The 21558-nt window shown below is 37.1% G+C and overlaps 1 protein-coding gene across 1 annotated transcript; it reads right to left on the reverse strand.

Annotated features, from left to right (window-relative positions):
* Window positions 1-2081: 2081 nt before the first annotated feature.
* LOC108664512 lies at window positions 2082-18303 on the reverse strand. Its single transcript, XM_018151106.1, has 2 exons — window positions 18162-18303; window positions 2082-3082 (listed from the first exon to the last, which is right to left on the reverse strand). Exons 1-2 carry the CDS (start codon window positions 18301-18303, stop codon window positions 2082-2084), a joined length of 1143 nt encoding a protein of 380 aa, XP_018006595.1.
* Between the last annotated feature and the right edge of the window lie 3255 nt (window positions 18304-21558).

Below are 21558 nucleotides of genomic sequence, written 5' to 3' on the forward strand. Positions count from 1 at the left end.
AACAATGATTGTTGCCTTGGGTAACAATGATTTTTGCCTTGGTAACAATGATTGTTGCCTTAGGTAACAATGATTGTTACATTAAATCAACAAAATTCAACTTGTAATCCCATTTTACATAACGTCAACTATCGTCACGCTGCACTAACTTCAACTCAGCAATTGTTTTCGGAACGATGAGCAGCGTCAATATCGATTTCGCAATGCGCTGCAACGTTGGTCCTTTTCACTGGAAATTGAGTGATTTCGTGGCCGCAAATGAGCTGTGGCAGGTGAATTAAGGCCTTTTATTACATCAGCGTCGACAAGGTGAAACTTCTGCACTAAGAGCCGAAAATTGCAAGCGTTTAAGACGCATTATCGCATAGCATTTTTCCCACGTGAGTAGGGACAATAATTTTTAAAAGCACTATGTAGTAAATTCGATATAAAAAGTATGAAATTTAATAAAATAAAATTCAATGATGAGAGCTTCCTAATGCTGATAAATAACGAAAACTCGATCATGAAAAAAGGGAATATGGAAGCTGTCAAATTATTCTAAAAATTAATCAACGTTACTTGTTTCCATATAATTTTAAAACTATACACAAACTTTTGCCACTATGATTTAATAAAATGAGTAACAAATGCTACCTGCACAACTTATGATACATGAAGATTAAACTAGTGTTCCACTAATGGTCCGACTACTAACAAACAAAAATTTAATTAATAACTCCAGAAATATCATGGACGCGAGCACGACAACAGAAATTTTTCGTTCCAAGCAAAAGCGTTGCAATGAATTCGCATCCGCCATCAAAGAAACTTCCAACGTCGACCTAATGAAATCTGAAAGCGAATATCGCATCCAATATACAAGCTCCGGTCGAGTATCCATGCTACCGAGAGTCTGCCTTTGAAGCTCAATTAATGGAGGCCCTGCAGCAACCTAATGCCACCGATTGCAGGAAGAATACTGACATGGGTTGTTTTACTTATATGCGGTATTAAGGGAAATTTTAGAAATATTAAAAATTTTAAGGGATTTCATGCAGGAAATTTTTAAGGGATGAAATTTCAAGGGATTTTAGAAAATATTTGAGGCAGCCACACTGTTAGAAAAATTACCGTTAACGGTATTACCGGCGTTTCAGTGGCCGGTCGGCACGTGAAAAGAAACACCGTGTCGCCGTTTTTATTCCAATTTAACACTAGAAATCCGTAAAACATCTGATATAGACGGCGAAACAGTTTATTTTCACGGGGCGACCGGCCACTAGAATGCCAGTGGGACCGTTTTTTCTCTGTTTTTTCTAACAGTGCATGGTTAAAATAAAATTCGACTCTTTGCAGTGAAAAAATATAATGCATTCTCTGGTCATTAATTGTATGGATAAAATTGTTTGCAGGGCTACGATCGTCTTGGGAGTTCTCAAATTTGGTCTCGGCTTTTGTTACAGGTAATTGAAATAGCAGTTACTGCTGCCCAACTGAAAATGCATGTTAATAATAATCATTTCAACAATATTTATTCATTTCAACAAAATTATTCGCAGCCGATTGAGTTCTGTACCTCAGCATCTTCAAAAATTCACTATATCCAACAGAGTTTAGAACTCGTATCAATTTTTTTAAGTCTTTTCACAAAGTGAAAAGGGCCCTCATGTAACATTTGTAAGTTATATATTTTGTATAACAATGCGGTATACACCTTTTCACTGTTATTGTCTTAAATAATTCATCGTGGAAAGCAATAGAAATAAAATTAACATGGCTAGCTTATTAACAAATTCTCAACGTCAAGCAGTTCCATTAGAACTCCTCTGTTCTCACTAATGAAGTCATAAGGCAATTTATTTCAAAAGAAATCTAGGGGATGCGACAGTCAGCACCAAACAAAGCAATTCGAGTAAACACGTTCAAAGGGCACTTAGACGTGCAATTACTGTCAGGAATGATTATCTTTGTGTCAGTACATTCCCAAGAAAACACAAACTATATATCATCCTGAAATTCATTGCAGCGAATTTACCATTCAGTAATTCAATTAACAAAGTCACATTGAATAAACAGAAACGCTGATATAGCATTCGTGCTCACTGGACCACATCAATGGTAGACACGTCAATGGTAGACACGTCAATGGTAGACACGTCAATGGTAGACACGTCGCAGGTAGACGCGTCAATGGTAGACACGTCGCAGGTAGACGCGTCAATGGTAGACGCGTCAATGGTAGACACGTCAATGGTAGACACGTCAATGGTAGACGCGTCAATGGTAGACGCGTCAATGGTAGACACGTCAATGGTAGACACGTCAATGGTAGACACGTCAATGGTAGACACGTCAATGGTAGACACGTCAATGGTAGACACGTCAATGGTAGACACGTCAATGGTAGACACGTCAATGGTAGACACGTCAATGGTAGACACGTCAATGGTAGACACGTCAATGGTAGACACGTCAATGGTAGACACGTCAATGGTAGACACGTCAATGGTAGACACGTCAATGGTAGACACGTCAATGGTAGACACGTCAATGGTAGACACGTCGCAGGTAGACGCGTCAATGGTAGACGCGTCAATGGTAGACACGTCAATGGTAGACACGTCAATGGTAGACGCGTCAATGGTAGACGCGTCAATGGTAGACACGTCAATGGTAGACACGTCAATGGTAGACACGTCAATGGTAGACGCGTCAATGGTAGACGCGTCAATGGTAGACACGTCAATGGTAGACACGTCAATGGTAGACACGTCAATGGTAGACGCGTCAATGGTAGACACGTCAATGGTAGACACGTCAATGGTAGACACGTCAATGGTAGACACGTCAATGGTAGACACGTCAATGGTAGACACGTCAATGGTAGACACGTCAATGGTAGACACGTCAATGGTAGACACGTCAATGGTAGACACGTCAATGGTAGACACGTCAATGGTAGACACGTCAATGGTAGACACGTCAATGGTAGACACGTCAATGGTAGACACGTCAATGGTAGACTCGTCAATGGTAGACTCGTCAATGGTAGACACATCAATGGTAGACACGTCAATGGTAGACACGTCAATGGTAGAAGCTACAGCAGCAATGCATGCAATATAATTCAATCGCAAGGCAGTACCGCGGAAAATAGAGCAGACCAACGTTCCCTGGAGCGGAATATGGAACGTAGCCATTAGAATTAATGACTTCAGTCGCAGGCAAGTTGATGCTTGTGTCCCCGATTGCATTAGAGAGATTAGCTTGAAGTGCGATGAATCATTCACAAGATAGATTTTCTAGTAATAATTCTCTGGCATTTCGTAGCAATAGTACAAGTGCTACGCGCCTCTCACAAAACTATAATGGATTTAAATGTGATAAGCAGTGGTCATTAATCCGTTGTGATAACTAGAAGAAATTGTGTATTCATGGAAAAATTACCTTGATTAACAGGCATTTTTCCTGCTAAGGTTTGGATCCCAAGTATGCTTTGTAGCAGGTATGTAAATCCTTAGTATGTGTTCAAGAAAAATTTTTAAACTCGTTTTTATTGAAACTGAAGAGTCTTCACTATTTCAATGTATATATTATGTCTATAATTTTGAACAAATTTCGTCCCAAAAATGAACCTATATAGTCGTCTTTGCAAGTTATTTCAGCATCCAGTGCGACTCAAACCCACAACGATACCAAAGCTAGAATCTCTGGGACTCGACATGTAACAATATTCAAATTTTGCGTAAAGAAGATTAGTTGAATTTTTCCTCATTTCTCGAGATCTTTCTTATGGCCTGAGATCTCGGAAAGCTGCACTTAGAAAAATTAATGCTAAATATTGTCCCAGTAGTGACATACTTTCCAACCCACAGCACGAGAAGAGTACCGAAGTAGGTTTGTTGCGCCCATTTTCCGGGCCAAGATGAGTCAGGATGACCCACACAGGGGAAAAGTGCATCAGGATGACCCACACGGGAAGACCCACACAGGGGAAAAGTGCATCAAGATGACCCACACGGGAAGACCCACACAGGGGAAAAGTGCATCAGGATGACCCACACGGGATGACCCAGACAGGGGAAAAGTGCATCGGGATGACCCACACGGGATGACCCAGACAGGAGAAAAATGCATCAGGATGACCCACACGGGATGACCCAGACAGGGGAAAAATGCATCGCTATTTGGACAAAGTCTCTCAAATTTCTTTGAGTTTACAGGAGAGTATTTATAGGAATCCAGGATCTGGAGACGTGGGCCGTCTAGCGTGAACGGGAATGGCGTCGGATTTGAACGGGTGTTTGGTATTCACAGGAGAGAGTTATAGAAATAAATGCTAATGGTATTCATAGAATACGCACCGAGGGTAACTGCCGGATCACATTATAGAGATATATTATTATATATAAATGATATAGAATGAATTCCTTGGGTATAAAATAGGAAGAATTTATGCTTTGGTTTAGGTGCGTCATATCGCTGCAGAAAATTTGTCAGGTTAAGGATTTTCTATATCTGAAATTTGTGAAGAATGAACCACGAAGCTGTATAGTCTTCATTGGCGATGCACTATTTAATAATGCATGATAATGTCCTGATAACGTAATTCGAATTTTGCACAATCCAATGTACAGAAAGGGTCCGTGTCGTTTAGAAACTTAACTATATTTGTATTACTATAAAACTATATAAATATGATAACGAAGAAAATGACAAGAAAACTTACCAAACATATTTTCAATGACATTCCAGAAACTAGCTCCACCGTAAATTCAGAAGTATATAGTAAGAATAATTTTCTGGCACTTCAGCTGATAATAGGCGGTAAAAAATTACCGCGATATAAAAAAATGCGAATCAAAAATGACCGATATGATAACGTCTCAATGACGTTATCCAATACGATAACCTCTCCAGAAAGTCTCAATTATCATCAGTTTTAAAAAAATAAGCTTGTATGATTGAACTTTTGAACAGATGATGAAACCTATCTCCCAAAAGTCATATTGGAAACATGGCAATTTTTCACGTCTTTTTTCAAGCAAAATTTTGATTAACCAGTGGTTCAATCAGTCATTTGAACTTTACTTAGTTTGCTATTGATATAGGATACACAATACTTTTGGAGCAACTGAATAACTTAAAGATTATTTATAGTCCAAGTAGCAAAGGCTACATCAGTTATAATTCAGATTTATAACAAATTTTATAAATAGCCGAATAAATTTTAATCACTATCCGCAGAATTCTACCAAAACAAATTTCTATAATAAATTTAAATAATTTATGTTTCATAACATTTCAGTATAATAAAATTAATAAATGCTAGTTGTATTCAATACTATTTATCATCTATTCCACAATTCAATTTTTAACGTTTTTCGCGGGTTATTTCATATGCCGCACGAACTTAGGCAGGCAGATTGTAAAACTTCGGTGGGAATTTTTCCCTCAGTTTCATTCAGGGTAGCCTCAGGGAATCTAGTTTCTCGATCTCAAGAGCAACAGATACGAGTAAGTTCAGAGAATAGAGGCAGACTCTCGAGTTACTTGCAGAGTATCGATTATTGGAGGGATGCGTGTGCATCTGGAAGAACTGTCTTCGGGGAATGGTCTAAATTAGCGGGCAATTCTTGAGGGTTCACTGCAGGGTGGCCAGCTGCATGCAGGCGAGTGCTCTGATAGGCATAAAACATGTCAATAATATAAAAGACATAATATTGAAAGGTGAAATAACTTTTAGCTCAATTTAGTATGCCTTGCTGAATTAGACCGTTTACAATGTTCAAAATGTTCGACACTAGATATTGACATGTTTTGAATTTAATGAAACAACATTTACCTTAAAGGGATCGGAGCCCAAGCTTTATCCTACTGTATTTACTTGTGATAAAGTTTATGAATGTGATAGCCAGGGACTTTCAACTTTCTTAATCAAGAACAATCTACGCGAGAATTCAATGTCGTTCCTGAGTTCAAAATAAGCCAAGGCAATGGTAATTGCTTTATATATATGATCGAGGTAAGCAATAATATAGCTTTTATTAACGCGTAAATCAACCAACCCAGCTTCAAAACACCAACATCAACAAAATACATATCAATAATAACAATAAGTACAATATAAAAGACGGAAAACGTATCGGTAAAAATTCGTGTTCGTCTCTGCAACCTACCTATATAAATAACGAAAAGGATCACTGACAAATTTGGATTCGGAAACTATTCGTCGGCATAATTGGCAATGTCGCCACCACATAACATCGCCAAGATGCCCAAGTTTTCCCATTAAACTTGAACTGCAGTCAGCGAGCGATGCAAATTAAGTTACAGGTACCAAACGAGCCTTCAATGAACTTTTCGGACTAAGCAAAAGTTGGAATGAAAAGCGCGAGGCTTTCTGTTTGGAAAAATGGCTTCATAAAAAATCACTCGCTCATTCATGTCAGTATAAAATGAAATGATCTTTACGGATCCTCACGCAGTTCTTTTAATCGATTCCAGTGGCATTAAATTGTTGCATTTCTTACTGGATAAAGAAAATCAGTCATTTTAGCGCGTTTTCTCATTTATGGAACAAATGCACTATTGTGCTATCGCCATGTCCGCCTGTCCGTCCGTCCGTCCGTCCGTCCGTCCGTCCGTCCGTCCGTCCGTCCGTCTGTTTGTCCGTCCGTGACTTCACGTTTTCGTCGACGAGAAAATGCGCTCTCTGTCACTCACTGCAGTGAGTACTCGAGTTATATTTTTTCCCAATTCAGGTAGTGACACCCGCCCATCCTGTTCACAAGATATACATGTTAATCAAAATTAATTTACGGCTAAACTTTGTGTTGTTATATACTGTCATGGCCTTGCAAGTACTACAGTCTTGTTATGTTACTGTTTTCTTTCACTATACGGCGGATGGTTAACGCAAATCTGTTTTCCCTGAGTCTACCAACGAAGACTTATTACTAGTTAGGTGAATTTTTTCAATGAAGTCTAAGCTTATTTATATAGTATTTATTAATCAGAACCCAAGTCCACACGTAAGTTGAATCTGCAACACATTCCAAATTAAGCACACTATCTTCGTTTAATTCTCTCTGGAGCACTTTTCATGTATTGTCTTACAGTACTTCTATTCGTGGTCTATAGAGATCGAACAACAACCATCGGTCTCAGTCTCAGCGCCCACGAGGCAATCCGCTAATGTTGCATCTATCGCCACCCCTTCCGGTGAGCCATTGAAACTATTGTAGAAAAACAAAGCAGTGCAATATCCATGTGATATCCGCCTCAGAAGACATGTAAAATATCTCAAATAGGAGTTCAGTATGAGTCCGAAAGAGCGTAAACTTGAGCACACGCCCAGATCCCGTCTGTTGAAACAATGAGAGAGAGTGGTGCCCATGTAGTACTTCATAGGAACAATAGAAGTTGCTGCCACTAAATAAAGTTTACCGAAATATTACTTGACTAAATTGTGACGTTGACCGGTAATCAGAAAACAGATTACGGTCACAAGAAAATGAACTTTTTTCTTACCTAGTTGATATGTGATGAAAAACGCTACTACAATAATGACCATGAAAGCTCCGAGTTTCAAGTCGGAGAAGCAAAATATAAAGAGATACAAGAATCAGCATTTTTGGTTATCTCATTGATTGAGGCAACAGACCTCAGGCAACAAACCTCAAATAGAACTCAACGAAAGTAGCAAGATTGCGCGAAGAATTGATCGTATCAAACAATTAAAGAAGGAAATAACAAAAAAATATCACTAAGTGAACGAAATGGCCGTCTCCAAAAGACGCGAAAAAGTACGCCACGCTGCACCTCAGGCCTAATGGAAGCTAATCTTTTTTGAGCGATACTTCTAATGGTTAGTAATAGAGCAGAACAAGGGGCTGTGCAATGGAGGGGAGAGTAATGGAAAACAGCGAGACGTGCGGGACAGAGGCTTCGTTCAATGGCCAAACTTTCCTTGCAGGCGCAGATTGGACACATCAAAGTAGCTAGGAGGAGAGAGATCTGTGACATTGATATAAAATCTTAATATGAAAGCGTTATCGTGTAAAATTTACAGGAATAAAATAAAAAAAGGTTGCACAATAGCGCGGGAGTGTTATTTATGATCTTAAAAGCAATGCGATTCTTGTAAACTAATGTCTTTACTTCTAAACACTATAGATAGCTTCAAATGATCTGGATAATTTGTTATGATTATTTACATTATTTGTAAAAATTTTATGATTAGCATCAGAATGCAATTTGCGATCAAAATTATTTTTGGCTGTTAACAGTTATTCTCCGCCAGTGATGTGTATATATAGGAGCGTTATAACAGCATTAAGTTTATAGAATTCAGTCGAATACCTGAATTAACTTACGTTGAGCGGAATTATGCATTGTACGATGTATCCACCATACGAACCATCATAAGAAAGGCCAGAAAAGTTAAAAAATTATCGTGGGAAACACATTTGTTAGAAAGCATCACACTAAAATGTGGAGATGAAATGTAGAGTAATAAAAAATTACATTGAAAATACAGTACCAACTCAATCTACCAGTGCGATTAGAGAAAACAGGAACCAAGCTCACAAACTAAATGTCACGTAGTGCATAATTGTATTAACAATCAATTAGCTGTAAAAGACAAGCCCCAAGTTGGGCTGAGGGCACTCAATGTTAAACAATTTCATCCTCCATGGGATGATTCGAGGGTATCCGATTGTAATATTTAGCGGACATTTTCTATCGTAAGAGAATAAAAATCTTATATTGAAAAAACACCATTTTCAGTGAATTTCGCAGTCGAAAGGAATAATCTCGGATTTTTGTTTATTCAAACATATTTTCTTAAACATAATGCACAAAGGTAGGGTAAAACGGCAAGTTTCTATAAATAATATAGATAAATTAAGTAATGGATTCAAAGCATCCTTCTGTGTTCTATACGAGGCACCAAAACGCATATATATCTTCAATCCGAAGTTAAAATTGAATATAATTCAATCGAAGTTAAATAAACAAAGAATTGTAACTATAAGTTGGAGCCATTTTCCTTGGCCAGGAAACGAAAATTTTGTAATTAATGGCCTGCAAGTTAAAATAAATTACACGAAAAATATATTTCTCCCATCTCAATATGTATTGCAATCTCTTTGCTCACAGGTGTATCCATAACGATTTGCACTCATTCCCGACACACGGTCACACATCATTGAACAAATCCCAACACTTAAATTTAAAATCGAAGTTTCATTTCAAACAGACCGCATTACACATATTTTTTTACTCCATATCTTAATGAAACACGCCAAACTAGCTCGTATATTATTATGTATTAACACGCCGCAGTGAAAAACTTTAAAAGCCTTGCTTAGCTAAAGGTTCAAGGGCGCGAGTACATATCACAGTTCGACATCAATCCTATACGTCGCTCAATTTGACCAGGTCTGGATCTTTAGAATCCTTAGGACGAGGACAAATTAAGAACTCACTTCAGCTGAAGAACTGGAGCAATTTGTCAGCGTCCATTTAATGTGACATGATAAGCGAATTCTAAAGAGAAACTAATTGAGTTGACCAACTTCAAGTCTAAGCGCTCGATCAGTTCAAATGAATACATCGCTCCCCTCGAGTGAAATGAAAAAAAGTAGACTTGCTGCAAGACTTGCTAGATTACTTCTACGAAAAATGAATTTCCTTATTACTTTGTCAACTAGTATAAAATTAGAAAATAATTTTGAAACGACCATATATGCAGAGGTGGGCAGTAGCGCGCTACAAGTAGCGGCCGCTACATTTTCAGCAGCGGTCGCGGTAGCGGCGCTGCATTTAGAGCATGTAGCGGTATAGCGGTAGCGGTCGCTACATTTCAAAATAGCGCTGCCCAGCTCTGCCTATACGTTTCTATGAAGGTTACAATATAAAACGACACGCACGCGAAAATTGCTCAAGGACGATTTAGAATTAAAGATGATAGCCCCGAATTTGTTGAGAATGTCTTTAAAATTTATAGTTTCACCAGTTGATGTCATTTTATTGATAACTACGAGAAACAATCAATTTACCTAGCGAGACGAACAGAGTCGACCTAATCAAACCTATGCTGGACAGTTACAAATGAAAAATTGTAAACACTAGGATCTTGAAAGCGTTGGGTCTCGACTTTTAATTACTATGGAATACGTAAGTTAAATCGGAAAAATAAAATCGACATCAGAGGCTAAAAACGAGATCGGGAAAATTAATATCATAATCGAGTCTCGTGTTTCGCCCCTCAAAATAGAAAAATTAAATTCTCTAGACTGCAACTATTAAAATTACCTTATCGCAAGAATTAAATAGGCTTCCAGAATATCAGGCGGCATTACGCTGTCCCACAGGCGGGGTTTTGTTAGCGCTTTTCTGAAAATATGAGAATTAACTAAATAGTGTTGTCGAATTTGCGAGCTACCAAGACCGATGCTTTCAACATCGAAATCTACAAACATCAGTCCCGATACAGACCCTTAAAAAGGGTCTATATCTACATTTATTTCATCTTTCTGATGCCATAAAAATATTGTAACTATATATAGTGCTTCACTTCATCGAAGCTCAATGTATCATTGCTAAAAATATTGTCAAAGAATGTGGGTCTCGGGGGGAAGGACGAATTGTACTCTGGAAACTGGATGTATTGCGGGGAGAGCCGTGGGATCAAAACAGGAGATGAGAAATAAATCCGTCAAAAGTCTATGGGAGAAACTTCTACCAATATATCGGTATTTTTATCAAACTGAGAATGAATGATACAATTTTCAATAACCGAGTATCATTCAAAGTTTAAACGAAGCTTAAAATATTTCAACCAACTCCCAAAAGGAAACACACTCAAATTTCTAGCACTTGGTAATAATATTACATCAATTGTCATCTCTCAAAATTATTTCACAGCAAATTACACCGGAAAGAGTTTGAGAGAATGCGCAAGCAGACTACGAAATATTCCCATAAAAATCGCTTAGACAGATACAAAACATTTTATTTCAAGTTATGCGTGCTAAATCGTCCTAAATTCCCTAAATTTATTCCTTCACCGCACACGCTGCGACATTCCAGTGATTCTAAGCACGTCAGACAAGAAGCAAACAGCGCCTAGTCTTCCATTTTAATTCATGGCCGACAGAGATGGAGCGCAGGAAGCGCGGCAGACACAGCGACGAAGTCTGATCCGGATTAGCGGAACGCTGAACCCGGATCGCTTGAACGTTCTCAGGCAATGCGCACTCCGGGGAGGAAAAACATCCGCGCCAAAACATGTTTGTGACGAGTCGAATACATCCTCGAAACTCGAATCCCATTGCAATTTAGGCGTATATATTATACTTCTTTTTCCGTACATATGAAACTTTTATTTCCTTACAACCAGCTGGAAAATAATGTACTACTCAGAATTCATGGGCACAGGGCCTCAGCTGAATTTTTATGCAATGAAATGCTACTAAAACATGAATCGCATCTATCAGGAAATCCAGTACATTTTTGTTTTACGCGCTTTCAATCCAGTTATCTTATTTGCATTGGAAAGTACGATGAAATTCAAATGAAAAACTTGAATCGTAGTAGATTTTTGTTTTACGATAGCAATCCATTCATCTTGCTGGAAAGTAGGATAAATTGATTGCTATCATTCGATAGCTTGCACNAAATAGCCAAAAATTTCACCATTTCTTATAAGAGAAAACGTTTTCCGGAACGTTTTCTCTTATAAGAAATGGTGAAATTTTTGGCTATTTTCTTTGCTTTTAAATTCCTGGTAAAGATGGATCTAGCCACACGTGAGCTGTGCAAGACGCAGTTTACTTTAGGCGGCACGATTGAGTGCCAGCTTTGAAGGTATTACGTCTTGGTGAGGTTGACATGAAAGCGCTGGTTGACTTCCAGCAATTGATGGCATGGCAGGAACACGTTCGATCCAGAGGCCACACTCGTCTGTTTCTTCGTGCATCTGGTTAATATTTTTCTTGTACATTGCACCAGGTTCCTAGTGAGCGCGAAAAATAAAGAACTGGCTCCGTCTTGAAATCAATTACGACCTCTGTGTCTCATGAATAATGTGCATTTAAAAACTTTCGATGTTAGATCAAACTAATAATAGTTACATACATTTCTTATACGTTCATGAAAGATTGCGCCGTGAAAAAAAAAATAAATATTAGAGCGAGTATTAGTACTATAGAAATTTTGGGTATATGTGTTACGAATATATAAGTATATTATGTGTATATTACGAATATTCAAATTACCTTCTAAATTCAAATCAAAAATTTAATGGGATTCCATGCTCCGGTTTGTTAATCAACACACTTTACAATATTATAACTGGATTAGGGATGACAGAATTCTTGAATAGAAAATACTATCGGTCCCTGGCTATACTAAGCCAACCGCAACTGGCATTTCGTACCGATGAGTGTATCGCAATACAGGTGTTCTGCCAGCCGAAATTCTACAAATCCATCCGTACAATAATATTTACAATTAACAGCTACTTAACATTTTTTCGTAACTTGAGCTATTTAAAATTTTCAATTGAAAAGCTTCGTACTTCTATATGAGTAAATGCAATTCGAAATCAGAATAACCGTCAAATGTAGACCAAAATAGGTGATAATTATTCAAATGTTTGCTTATTATATCTTTGATTTATAAGCTATATTTGAATTTATGAAGAGAGACCGAATTTTAATGGCGATTTTTGGCAAAAATTTTTATGAATTTTAATTGCGATTTTTGGCACAAATTTTAATAGCGAATTAAAATTGTCATGATCATTTTTTGAAAGGAAATTAACGACGAGTTAATTTTTACTGTGATCAACAATCAATATAAACGAAAATCAATTACATATCACTGACATCAAGATCGCACTTGATTGATGTTGCAAACCATAATTACGCGAAAAAATTCAAGTTTTGTGATGGTTGAACGATTTATTCTTTGCTCGCAACCAATCTTTATTCCCTTCCAACGGTTTAATTAACGCCCTAGGAAGTTCGCATGCAATTCGCCCATTCCTGACGAAACGAAATTCAGAGAAGAATTCCAAGAATTTATCCAGACCGTTCATGCGGGTTACTACGAATTTAATTGATAAAACAGATTCTCCAGAAATTTCAGGTGACGGGTGAGCTTTAAGAACTTCAAGCGTATTAAATACACGCATGAAAATTAAACACAAAATAAATTGAAGTTCCGGGCTACGAATTACCAAACACAAAGCTAAAGCTGTCTCGCTGGTTCCAAGATAACTTAAATTCTATCAACAGATTAATGCTAACATATCTAATAGAAATAATTGATAACAATATTGATAATTACTCATTCATTCAGTTGGCAAAGTCTTGATATAAACCTCGAGTTTACTCGGCAACGTGAGGTCGCCACGGATGACAAACATATGAACTCTAAAATGAACAGAATTATTGCAGAGATAATTTTAACGTATCGGAAGGGGATATATTGCCTCGGTGCAAAACTTGGTAGATAAGTGTCTCAGTAGTATTGTCTACGTGTACAACTTACAGAACGAGAGAATTTGACAAAAACATCGCACATCAAGACATCAAACGAAAGGAAACTCGTGGTCATGATTTTACTGCCTCAACATTAATGTCCTGGGCCTATACTTTCAATAAAAGTTAAGAGATCGTAAGTTCATCAGCCAATCATTGACGGCCTTTCAAGCAAAATCCACCAATCATAGACAAGAAAATAGAGCGTAAGTACTTACGTCCATTTAGCGAGCTTCGAAAGTATGGCCCCTGAGCCTCAAAGTTCATGTAAAAACCGTGAAAGCCTAGCGATAATATTCACCTGAAAATGGCTCGGCCTAACACCGCAACGGGCCATTTATCAGATAACGCAAGTCACTCGCCATGTGTACGCGACCATACAACTGATAGGACCATCTCAGCCACGTATTGATCGGCTACACTTAATCGAACTCGTTAAACCTATTCGTAGCAATTATGAGGTCGTTATGTAGGTTATGAATCCTGTTAAATAAACATAACATACGGAGCGGTCACCACACACGAGTCGGGCACTTATACAACTTCGGCGTGGATCTATATACGTATATGTGCGTAGATCCGAGCAAAATCAAAGATGTAACATAAATTTTCATGAAAATACTTACAAATGCGTATGAGATAATGGTATATTTAAAGTCTCGGCAATTCGAATTATAGATGATGGAAAATTAATGCATTGTATGAAACAATATATGGTTAATCCGTTCAAATACAGTTAATACTAATTTATGTGATTCCAAGCAATCATAATCTTGATTGGCACAGACAATAAGGGATATGAGGCCATTTCCTAAAGTGACATCTGCCTTTTTACTCAACGATGAACAGTATCTTAAAAATTTCACTCAATAATTATGTACGCAAAAAACAGGCAATTTCTAACCCAATAATAACAAGGAACCATGAGTACCAATGAAAAAAAAAAAACATTTCGGACGACTGTTGCAACATGCAGCTGCACCATGACACGATAGAAAATAACCCGAAATTACTCTTCATTATCCCGTAAGTCCGAATTAAGAGGAAAACGAGTTCCAGAAATGTTCGCATCATGCATGGAAGTGAGCGCCACAAAGAAATTGAAGGAAGATTCAAGCGCCAGCTGCAGAACATCCGGCGGTATAGAGCCTGGCAGAGCGCAGCGTATCCATGATACGCTTGAATGTGTATATACAGGGTGAACCAGAATTAACTGACCCTTTTAATTTGATAATAAATAAAAAACTAAGAACGTTATGAAGGTGAAACTTGTTTTATTTAAAAGAAGAATATTTTTTATGGTAATATTGTATCCTAGTTTTTAGGATACAATAACTAACTAGGATACAATATTACATACAATATTTTAACTAATTCATATTATTAAAACATAATAAATATTTTAACTAATACAATAAAAAAATATTGTAATAGGATACAATATTTTAACTAGGATACAATATTACCATAAAAATGTTCTTCTTTTAAATAAAACAAGTTTTAACTTCATAACATTGTTAGTTTTTTATTTATTAACAAATTAAAAGGGTCAATTAATTCTGGTTCACCCTGTATAAGCACAATCCCCGTATTTCTGCAGTCACATATACGGCGTCTGCAGGGCTATAGCGAGCTTACCCGGGTTTTAATAGAAGTAAATAAGAGACCGTAATTTTTTATCATCATCCATCCACGAACGGAAATAGTTGTAATTAGTGCTAGAATTGATCCGTACGCTGGGTGAAGGGTTAACGAATGCAGTTGAGTACCATATATTAACTTGATCGATTAACTTCGTTTACAGCTCCAACGAGAAAAAAAACACTAATCAAAATTTACGTTATTGAGATCAAAGTAAAAAAAATGCAATCATGCGTGTCGGGGTAATTAACTATAAAGTACATACTTAGCACAGATGGTAGAAATAACTATGTACTTAAAATAAAGGTTGAATTGTCCAAGTTATTTTCACGGAACAACAATCACATACGAATTATTCTTTTGAAAATAACAAATACAATCTTCGGTACAAAAAATTGCAGCGCACATCACAAATTAACGTTAAAACATTAATCTTGGAAACCGAAAAACTTGTGTCAATAAAATGTCAACTTGAAAGTTAATCTGCAAGTTGCATAACAAATCGTAGAAAGTTATTTAATGCAAGCGTTCGAGTGATTTAGAGTCATGTAATTCAGTAAGCAATATAATGTACGGAGGAAATCAAGCCAGAAGTACGGAGTAATGTTGATCTTAATCAATGTATAGAGTAATCAAACCCTAGCTGCGGAGCTGAAATCGATAAATTCAAAGTTTCAACTTTATTTTATTTATTACTTTTTTTTTTGCTATTCAGCCCGCAATTTTCTTTTCCTAAGGATGCGAGGTTTACATTCTTCGTGGTGAAGTAAGGGGTTCAAATGTTCCACATCCCACGGGATGTAGGGGGATGAGGTACGAATGTACCATAACCTCCGGGATGATGGAGAGAAAAGGTTCAATAGTTTCGCATCCCCCGGGATGAAGGTTCAAAAAGCCCAGCATTACATATAAATGCAGGTGACGTGATACAGGGGGCAAGGGGTCGTATTTAACGACCACAGCTGTGCGCCTCGCTCATTAGGCGTGTTATGCATCGCATGGTCGCTGCAGGCTTCATTTGGTAGCAAAAATTACCGGTCGATACGCAACATTTTCGCTGCGACGCGTCCGTAAAATACGGTACTTTGCTCCAGCCCGCGCTGAACGAACACTGCAGGGTGGCCGGTAAAAGGACTAACTCGTTATTCAGAACTTATAATTTATGTGGGGGCAATTAACAGTGCTCCAGCAATATGTATTAGCTTAGGAATAACTTGAATATAGGTACTTCTCGTGGTAGGAAATAGACGCTTAATAATAATGAGGAACAGTTTTCCTAAGAATCCAAAGCGTAAATGTTTTAGTGGAAAGTAAGATGTAACATGACTAAAATCAGAAATATAATGATAATTGCCAAACGTAGAAATAAATCGAGAAATCAGTAGATTTTTATTTTCAAAACTTGGATACATTTTCAATTTAAAGAACTCGGCCTACATTTTCACGACTGGTTGAAAATTGTTCGTATTTTTGACGCAAAATTGGAAGCTCATCATTGAATGGTGCTTAGGAAAATTTTACGGGTCATTAAAGGTCACAGAGACCAAAAATACTAGTTACTAGAAATACTATTACTAAATACTAGATAAACTATTAGAATGAAATACTAATGGAGCAAGTTTTGTGTCTAAGTTGGAATGAAAGACTTGAATATGTGAAATTTTGGACCATTATTTAATTGCATTTAATGGAACTGTATAGTGCCCAAAACAGGAGGCAGAGAAAATATGATTTACCCTTGATACAAACAATAATATATGCGTTATATTAGTATTGCGAGTCCCACACAAACTTCACAGCACGGTGTCCCCGTTTTGCAAAAATAATGCATAATTTCGTTGACATTCAGAATTAAAGAATGAACCTGAATCAACATTTTCGTAAGTGATTAAAGACTTGTCTCCATTCAAGTAAAACCAGTTCATGAAGTTTCTGTATACATATCTCGATTGTATCTCACTAAAATTACTAGATTGCGCAAATCCCGAATGAAAAAAAAATTAATAACAAAGAAGATGACACTGAAATTCACCAATTCTTTATAAAGTAAAACGTTTGAGAGTCCCGCTCCATCGTCATTTCGACATCCTTTCTAGGTTTGTCGAACTGGCGATGAAGCTGAACTCCAAAACATTTTCCTTTTAAAAAGATATGGTGAATTTCTGTGCCATCTTTGTTTTTAAATTATACATGATAATTACATCTTGCATTACAAAAAAAATTTCACCCCCGCCTTATAGACGCCCTCTTGTCGAATGTCTGTAGACAAACAAGTCTTGTAGCTACCATTAACCAACTACATTAAAAAGTATACTGATATACATTTTCATGAAATAAATGTTCAGTAACAGTAGCGCTACAGTTCATGCGATTAAATTTACCGTTTAGAGTGCGGGGAGTTGGGAAGAGACCGGCTGTGCTTCAAATCGGACGACGAATTCCCCATTTTGACACCAGTAATTAGAAGATGAACGGTTCAAATTTCAATAGGACTGGTTCCTACTCTAGCCAAAATATCAAGTGACGTTTCAAAGCATTAATAGGCTATACATTATGTATTTCAGTATGTAAAATATATTACAAGAAATGATTTTTAACACTGAACGTTTCATCAATAACGTTTCATTTCATATCCATGGAGGAAGTGTTGGAGCCCCTCAACTTCATTAGTTGAAAAGAGGAAAACTAGCACAATATTCATGCAATGTTGAACACTTTAGGATTGAACACTTTGGGACACAGTCCGTATGAACAAGGAGCTTATCGCGAATTCAGGAACCACTCCCGGCGTCTGAGCTAACTCATTTCCGGTGAATAAGCAAAAAATGCAAAAGCATTAAATGAAACGGCCTTAACAATAAAATTTCACATGCGAAAATAATCCGGAGCTGATCATAAACTTCAGAAAACATTTGCTTATAAAATCCACTGCAGTTGGCCGTGGATTATGTGTACTCCAGGAAGTGCCGGGATTTCTGTTACAGTCCAGCGGCCACGCATCACTCGCACCACCTCCTCCAACTGAAGCTCGGAAGCCACTGAGTTCCAGTCTACTCAGAAACTCCTGCGCGTTCTCTCGTTGGCGGCGTATGGACGCAAGCTCGTGGAGGGTGACTTTGTGCATGGTTGAACGTCACTTTCTTGTTACGTCACTGAGATCAGGAAACGTAAACAATACCGTCGTTCTCTTGACGGATTGGTTGACTTGTTTGATAGCATTTCGGTAAATGGTTATTGCCCGAGATGTCACTGAGATCAGTGACGTCACAGGCGAACAACTACTGTATCCGCAAAATTGAGCTTCTCATATGTCAACCTGACACTAGTTCAAAAATGACTTAGTGCACTTCAAAAACCGTAAATATTTTCTTTTATAAGTTGACCATGTTAATTCATGAGCCACTAGATGACGATAAAGTTACATTCATAACCCGATGTCGGTTCCTGACGTATTGAAAAGATCACAAGTAATATTATTTCGTCAGTGTACATATTGTCAAAAATTCTATAAGAGAAAAAAGGTTACGCGGCATAAACTCCTGGCAATAGAAAGAAATCAAGCCCTTCAAACGTGTGGAGATAATTATCACAATTTTTAACACACAATTTTTTCTTAAATTTAATAATAAGGGAATCAAATTAATAAGGAAAATAAAGCACGAGTCGACTAGGTTGCTGGCGCATTACAATACGTAAGATAAGGCGAGCTCTTGGCCGATGTTCATGCCACATTTGGTGATTGCACACAATTTCTTCCAGGCATTAATAATAAGGGAATGAAATTAATAAGGAAATTAAAGCACGAGTCGACTAGGTTGCCTGCGCATTACAATACGTAAGATAAGGCGAGCTGTAGGCCCGATGTTCATGCCACACTTGGGGCTCCTTCAAGCGTGGGATGATTGATCACCACGACAGCCCTAAATAAGAAGCTTAATGCGATCAAGGCAGCAGAGATTCATGCGTAGTTTCATTACGCGTTTGCCTCAGAATGGAGCGTGTGAATCTTGGGTGGTATATTCACTTCTTACAATGGGATTAAATTTTGGGCCTGTATTTTGAGTTAAATAACAATTTGTTAATCTTGTGGAGGTAGGTAAATTGTGCGTATTAATGTTTCATATTGAATCGTAATAAAATACAAACTTGGACATAACAATTGTGCGTATTTGTGTTCCAAGTTGAACGGTAATAAAATACGAACTTAAACATAATAATTGCGCGTATTATTGTTCCCAGCTAAACCGTAATAAAATACGAACTTAGACATAATAATTGTGCGTATTATTGTTCCAAGTTAAACGGTAATAAAATACGAACTTGAACATAATAATTGTGCGTATTATTGTTCCCAGTTGAACCGTAATAAAATATGAACTTGAACATAATAATTGTGCGTATTATTGTTCCCAGTTAAACCGTAATAAAATAAGAACGTGGGCATAACAATTGTGCGTATTAGTGTTCCTAGTTAAACCGTAATAAAATAAGAACGTGGGCATAACACTTGTGCGTATTAGTGTTCCCAGTTAAACCGTAATAAAATAAGAACTTGGACATAGCAATTGAGCGTACAGTATTAGTGTTCCAAGTTAAACCGTAATGAAATTACACCTATAGGCATAACAATAATTGTGCTATTTACGGCTGGAATGTGAAGCATAAAATGCGATTTATTGCAAACAGGGCCAACAAAAATGTTCCTAGTTAAACCGTAATAAAATACGAACTTAGACATAACAATAATTGTGCGTATTAATGTTCCTAGTTAAACCGTAATAAAATACGAACCTAGACAAAACAATAATTGTGCGTATTAATGTTTCCAGTTAAACCGTAATAAAATACGAACTTAGACATAATAATTGTGCGTATTATTGTTCCTAGTTAATCCATAATGAAATTACACCTATAGGCATAACAATAATTGTGCTATTTACGGCTGGAATGTGAAGCATAAAATGCGATTTATTGCAAACAGGGCCAACAAAGCGGATCATTTCTGTGATTTTTTTTCCGCAGCTCAGTTTGAAAAATACTTAAAGAAAACAATTTTACACTAAAGAATATCGATGCGGTATTCACGTAATATACAATAAACGCGATAAAACAATTATAGACACTGCCATACAATTGACCAGGGCTAAAAATTCCTTGCATGCTCACTGTTATTATTGCGATGATATAATATTAATACGAATCACTAATATCTTGATATAAGGAAATGTTCAATTTGATTTGATTAACAAATATTTTTCATTATTTAATATAAATATATTAGGGATTAATTTTTGTAATTGATCAAAAAATTATTGCTGTATATCACCTCGGTCAGACGGCAGTCATTTTATAAGCAGCATTCACACGCAGACGGGAAATTTTTCCCCGTTGCAGGAATTTAGTCTTGAGTTCTGCAAAATCAAAACTCACATCTAAATTGTTTTTAAGATGCATTTCTCGTAACATTAAATATCGGCATCCGGTTGACGTTAGTTCACCTGGTAACTGTACTGCCAGACGTGACGTCGATCGACCATCTCGAATCTTAATAAACACACGTACATAACGCACCGCGTTCCGACGAACTCAATGACATTTTAATAACGGATTTTGAGGCGAACTTCTTCAGATTAGATAATTTTTTATTTCATTCTGGAAGAGCCATAGCGTTAGATTAAGATTAACGATAATCCTAATTGGGATTTAATTTAATTAAGTTTAAAGTTTAACGATAATCCTAATTGGGATTTAATTTAATTAAGTTAAAGTTTAACGATAATCCTAATTGGGATTTAATTTAACTACGTTTGAAGATTAACGATAACCCTAATTGGGATTTATTTAGTGTTCATTTCAAGGAAAGACGCGAACTCAGTCAATTCTGTGTCAGAGATGAGGAAGAAAGCAACTTGCATGAGGCAGCAAAACCAATAAGCCCGCCTCCCAAAAGTGGCTCCATGTCGCCAGCCCACAAATATCGATTGACAAACGAGCGAAAACGCGACGGGATTCTTCGTAACAGGATTTGTTTTTAGGTCCTCGCTTTTTAGAAAGATTTATTTTTTGGAATACATAATAGGATGCTTGTCGCTGACGGTAGACATCTAGTCGCAGCGACTTCATAAGAAGTTTGTCACTAGAAACTTGGTCATAAAATGCGAAGTTTTTCTCTGCAACACATGCAACTTTAAAAAACTTTATGCAGCAGTCTATTGGACTTGGTTTGGAAAATATCTTCTATATGGCAGTGGATATTTATGGATAGAGCGTCATCACCGGAGATCAAGTAAGATATTAATAACTTCAGGCTCAACTGATAAATATAATTGATGTAAAAATGAAAGCTAATGTAAGTAGCTAAAAAATCAAAGAATTCACA

This window comes from Hyalella azteca, unplaced genomic scaffold, assembly GCF_000764305.2.
Source record: "Hyalella azteca isolate HAZT.00-mixed unplaced genomic scaffold, Hazt_2.0.2 contig2030, whole genome shotgun sequence".
Lineage (NCBI taxonomy): Eukaryota > Metazoa > Arthropoda > Malacostraca > Amphipoda > Hyalellidae > Hyalella > Hyalella azteca.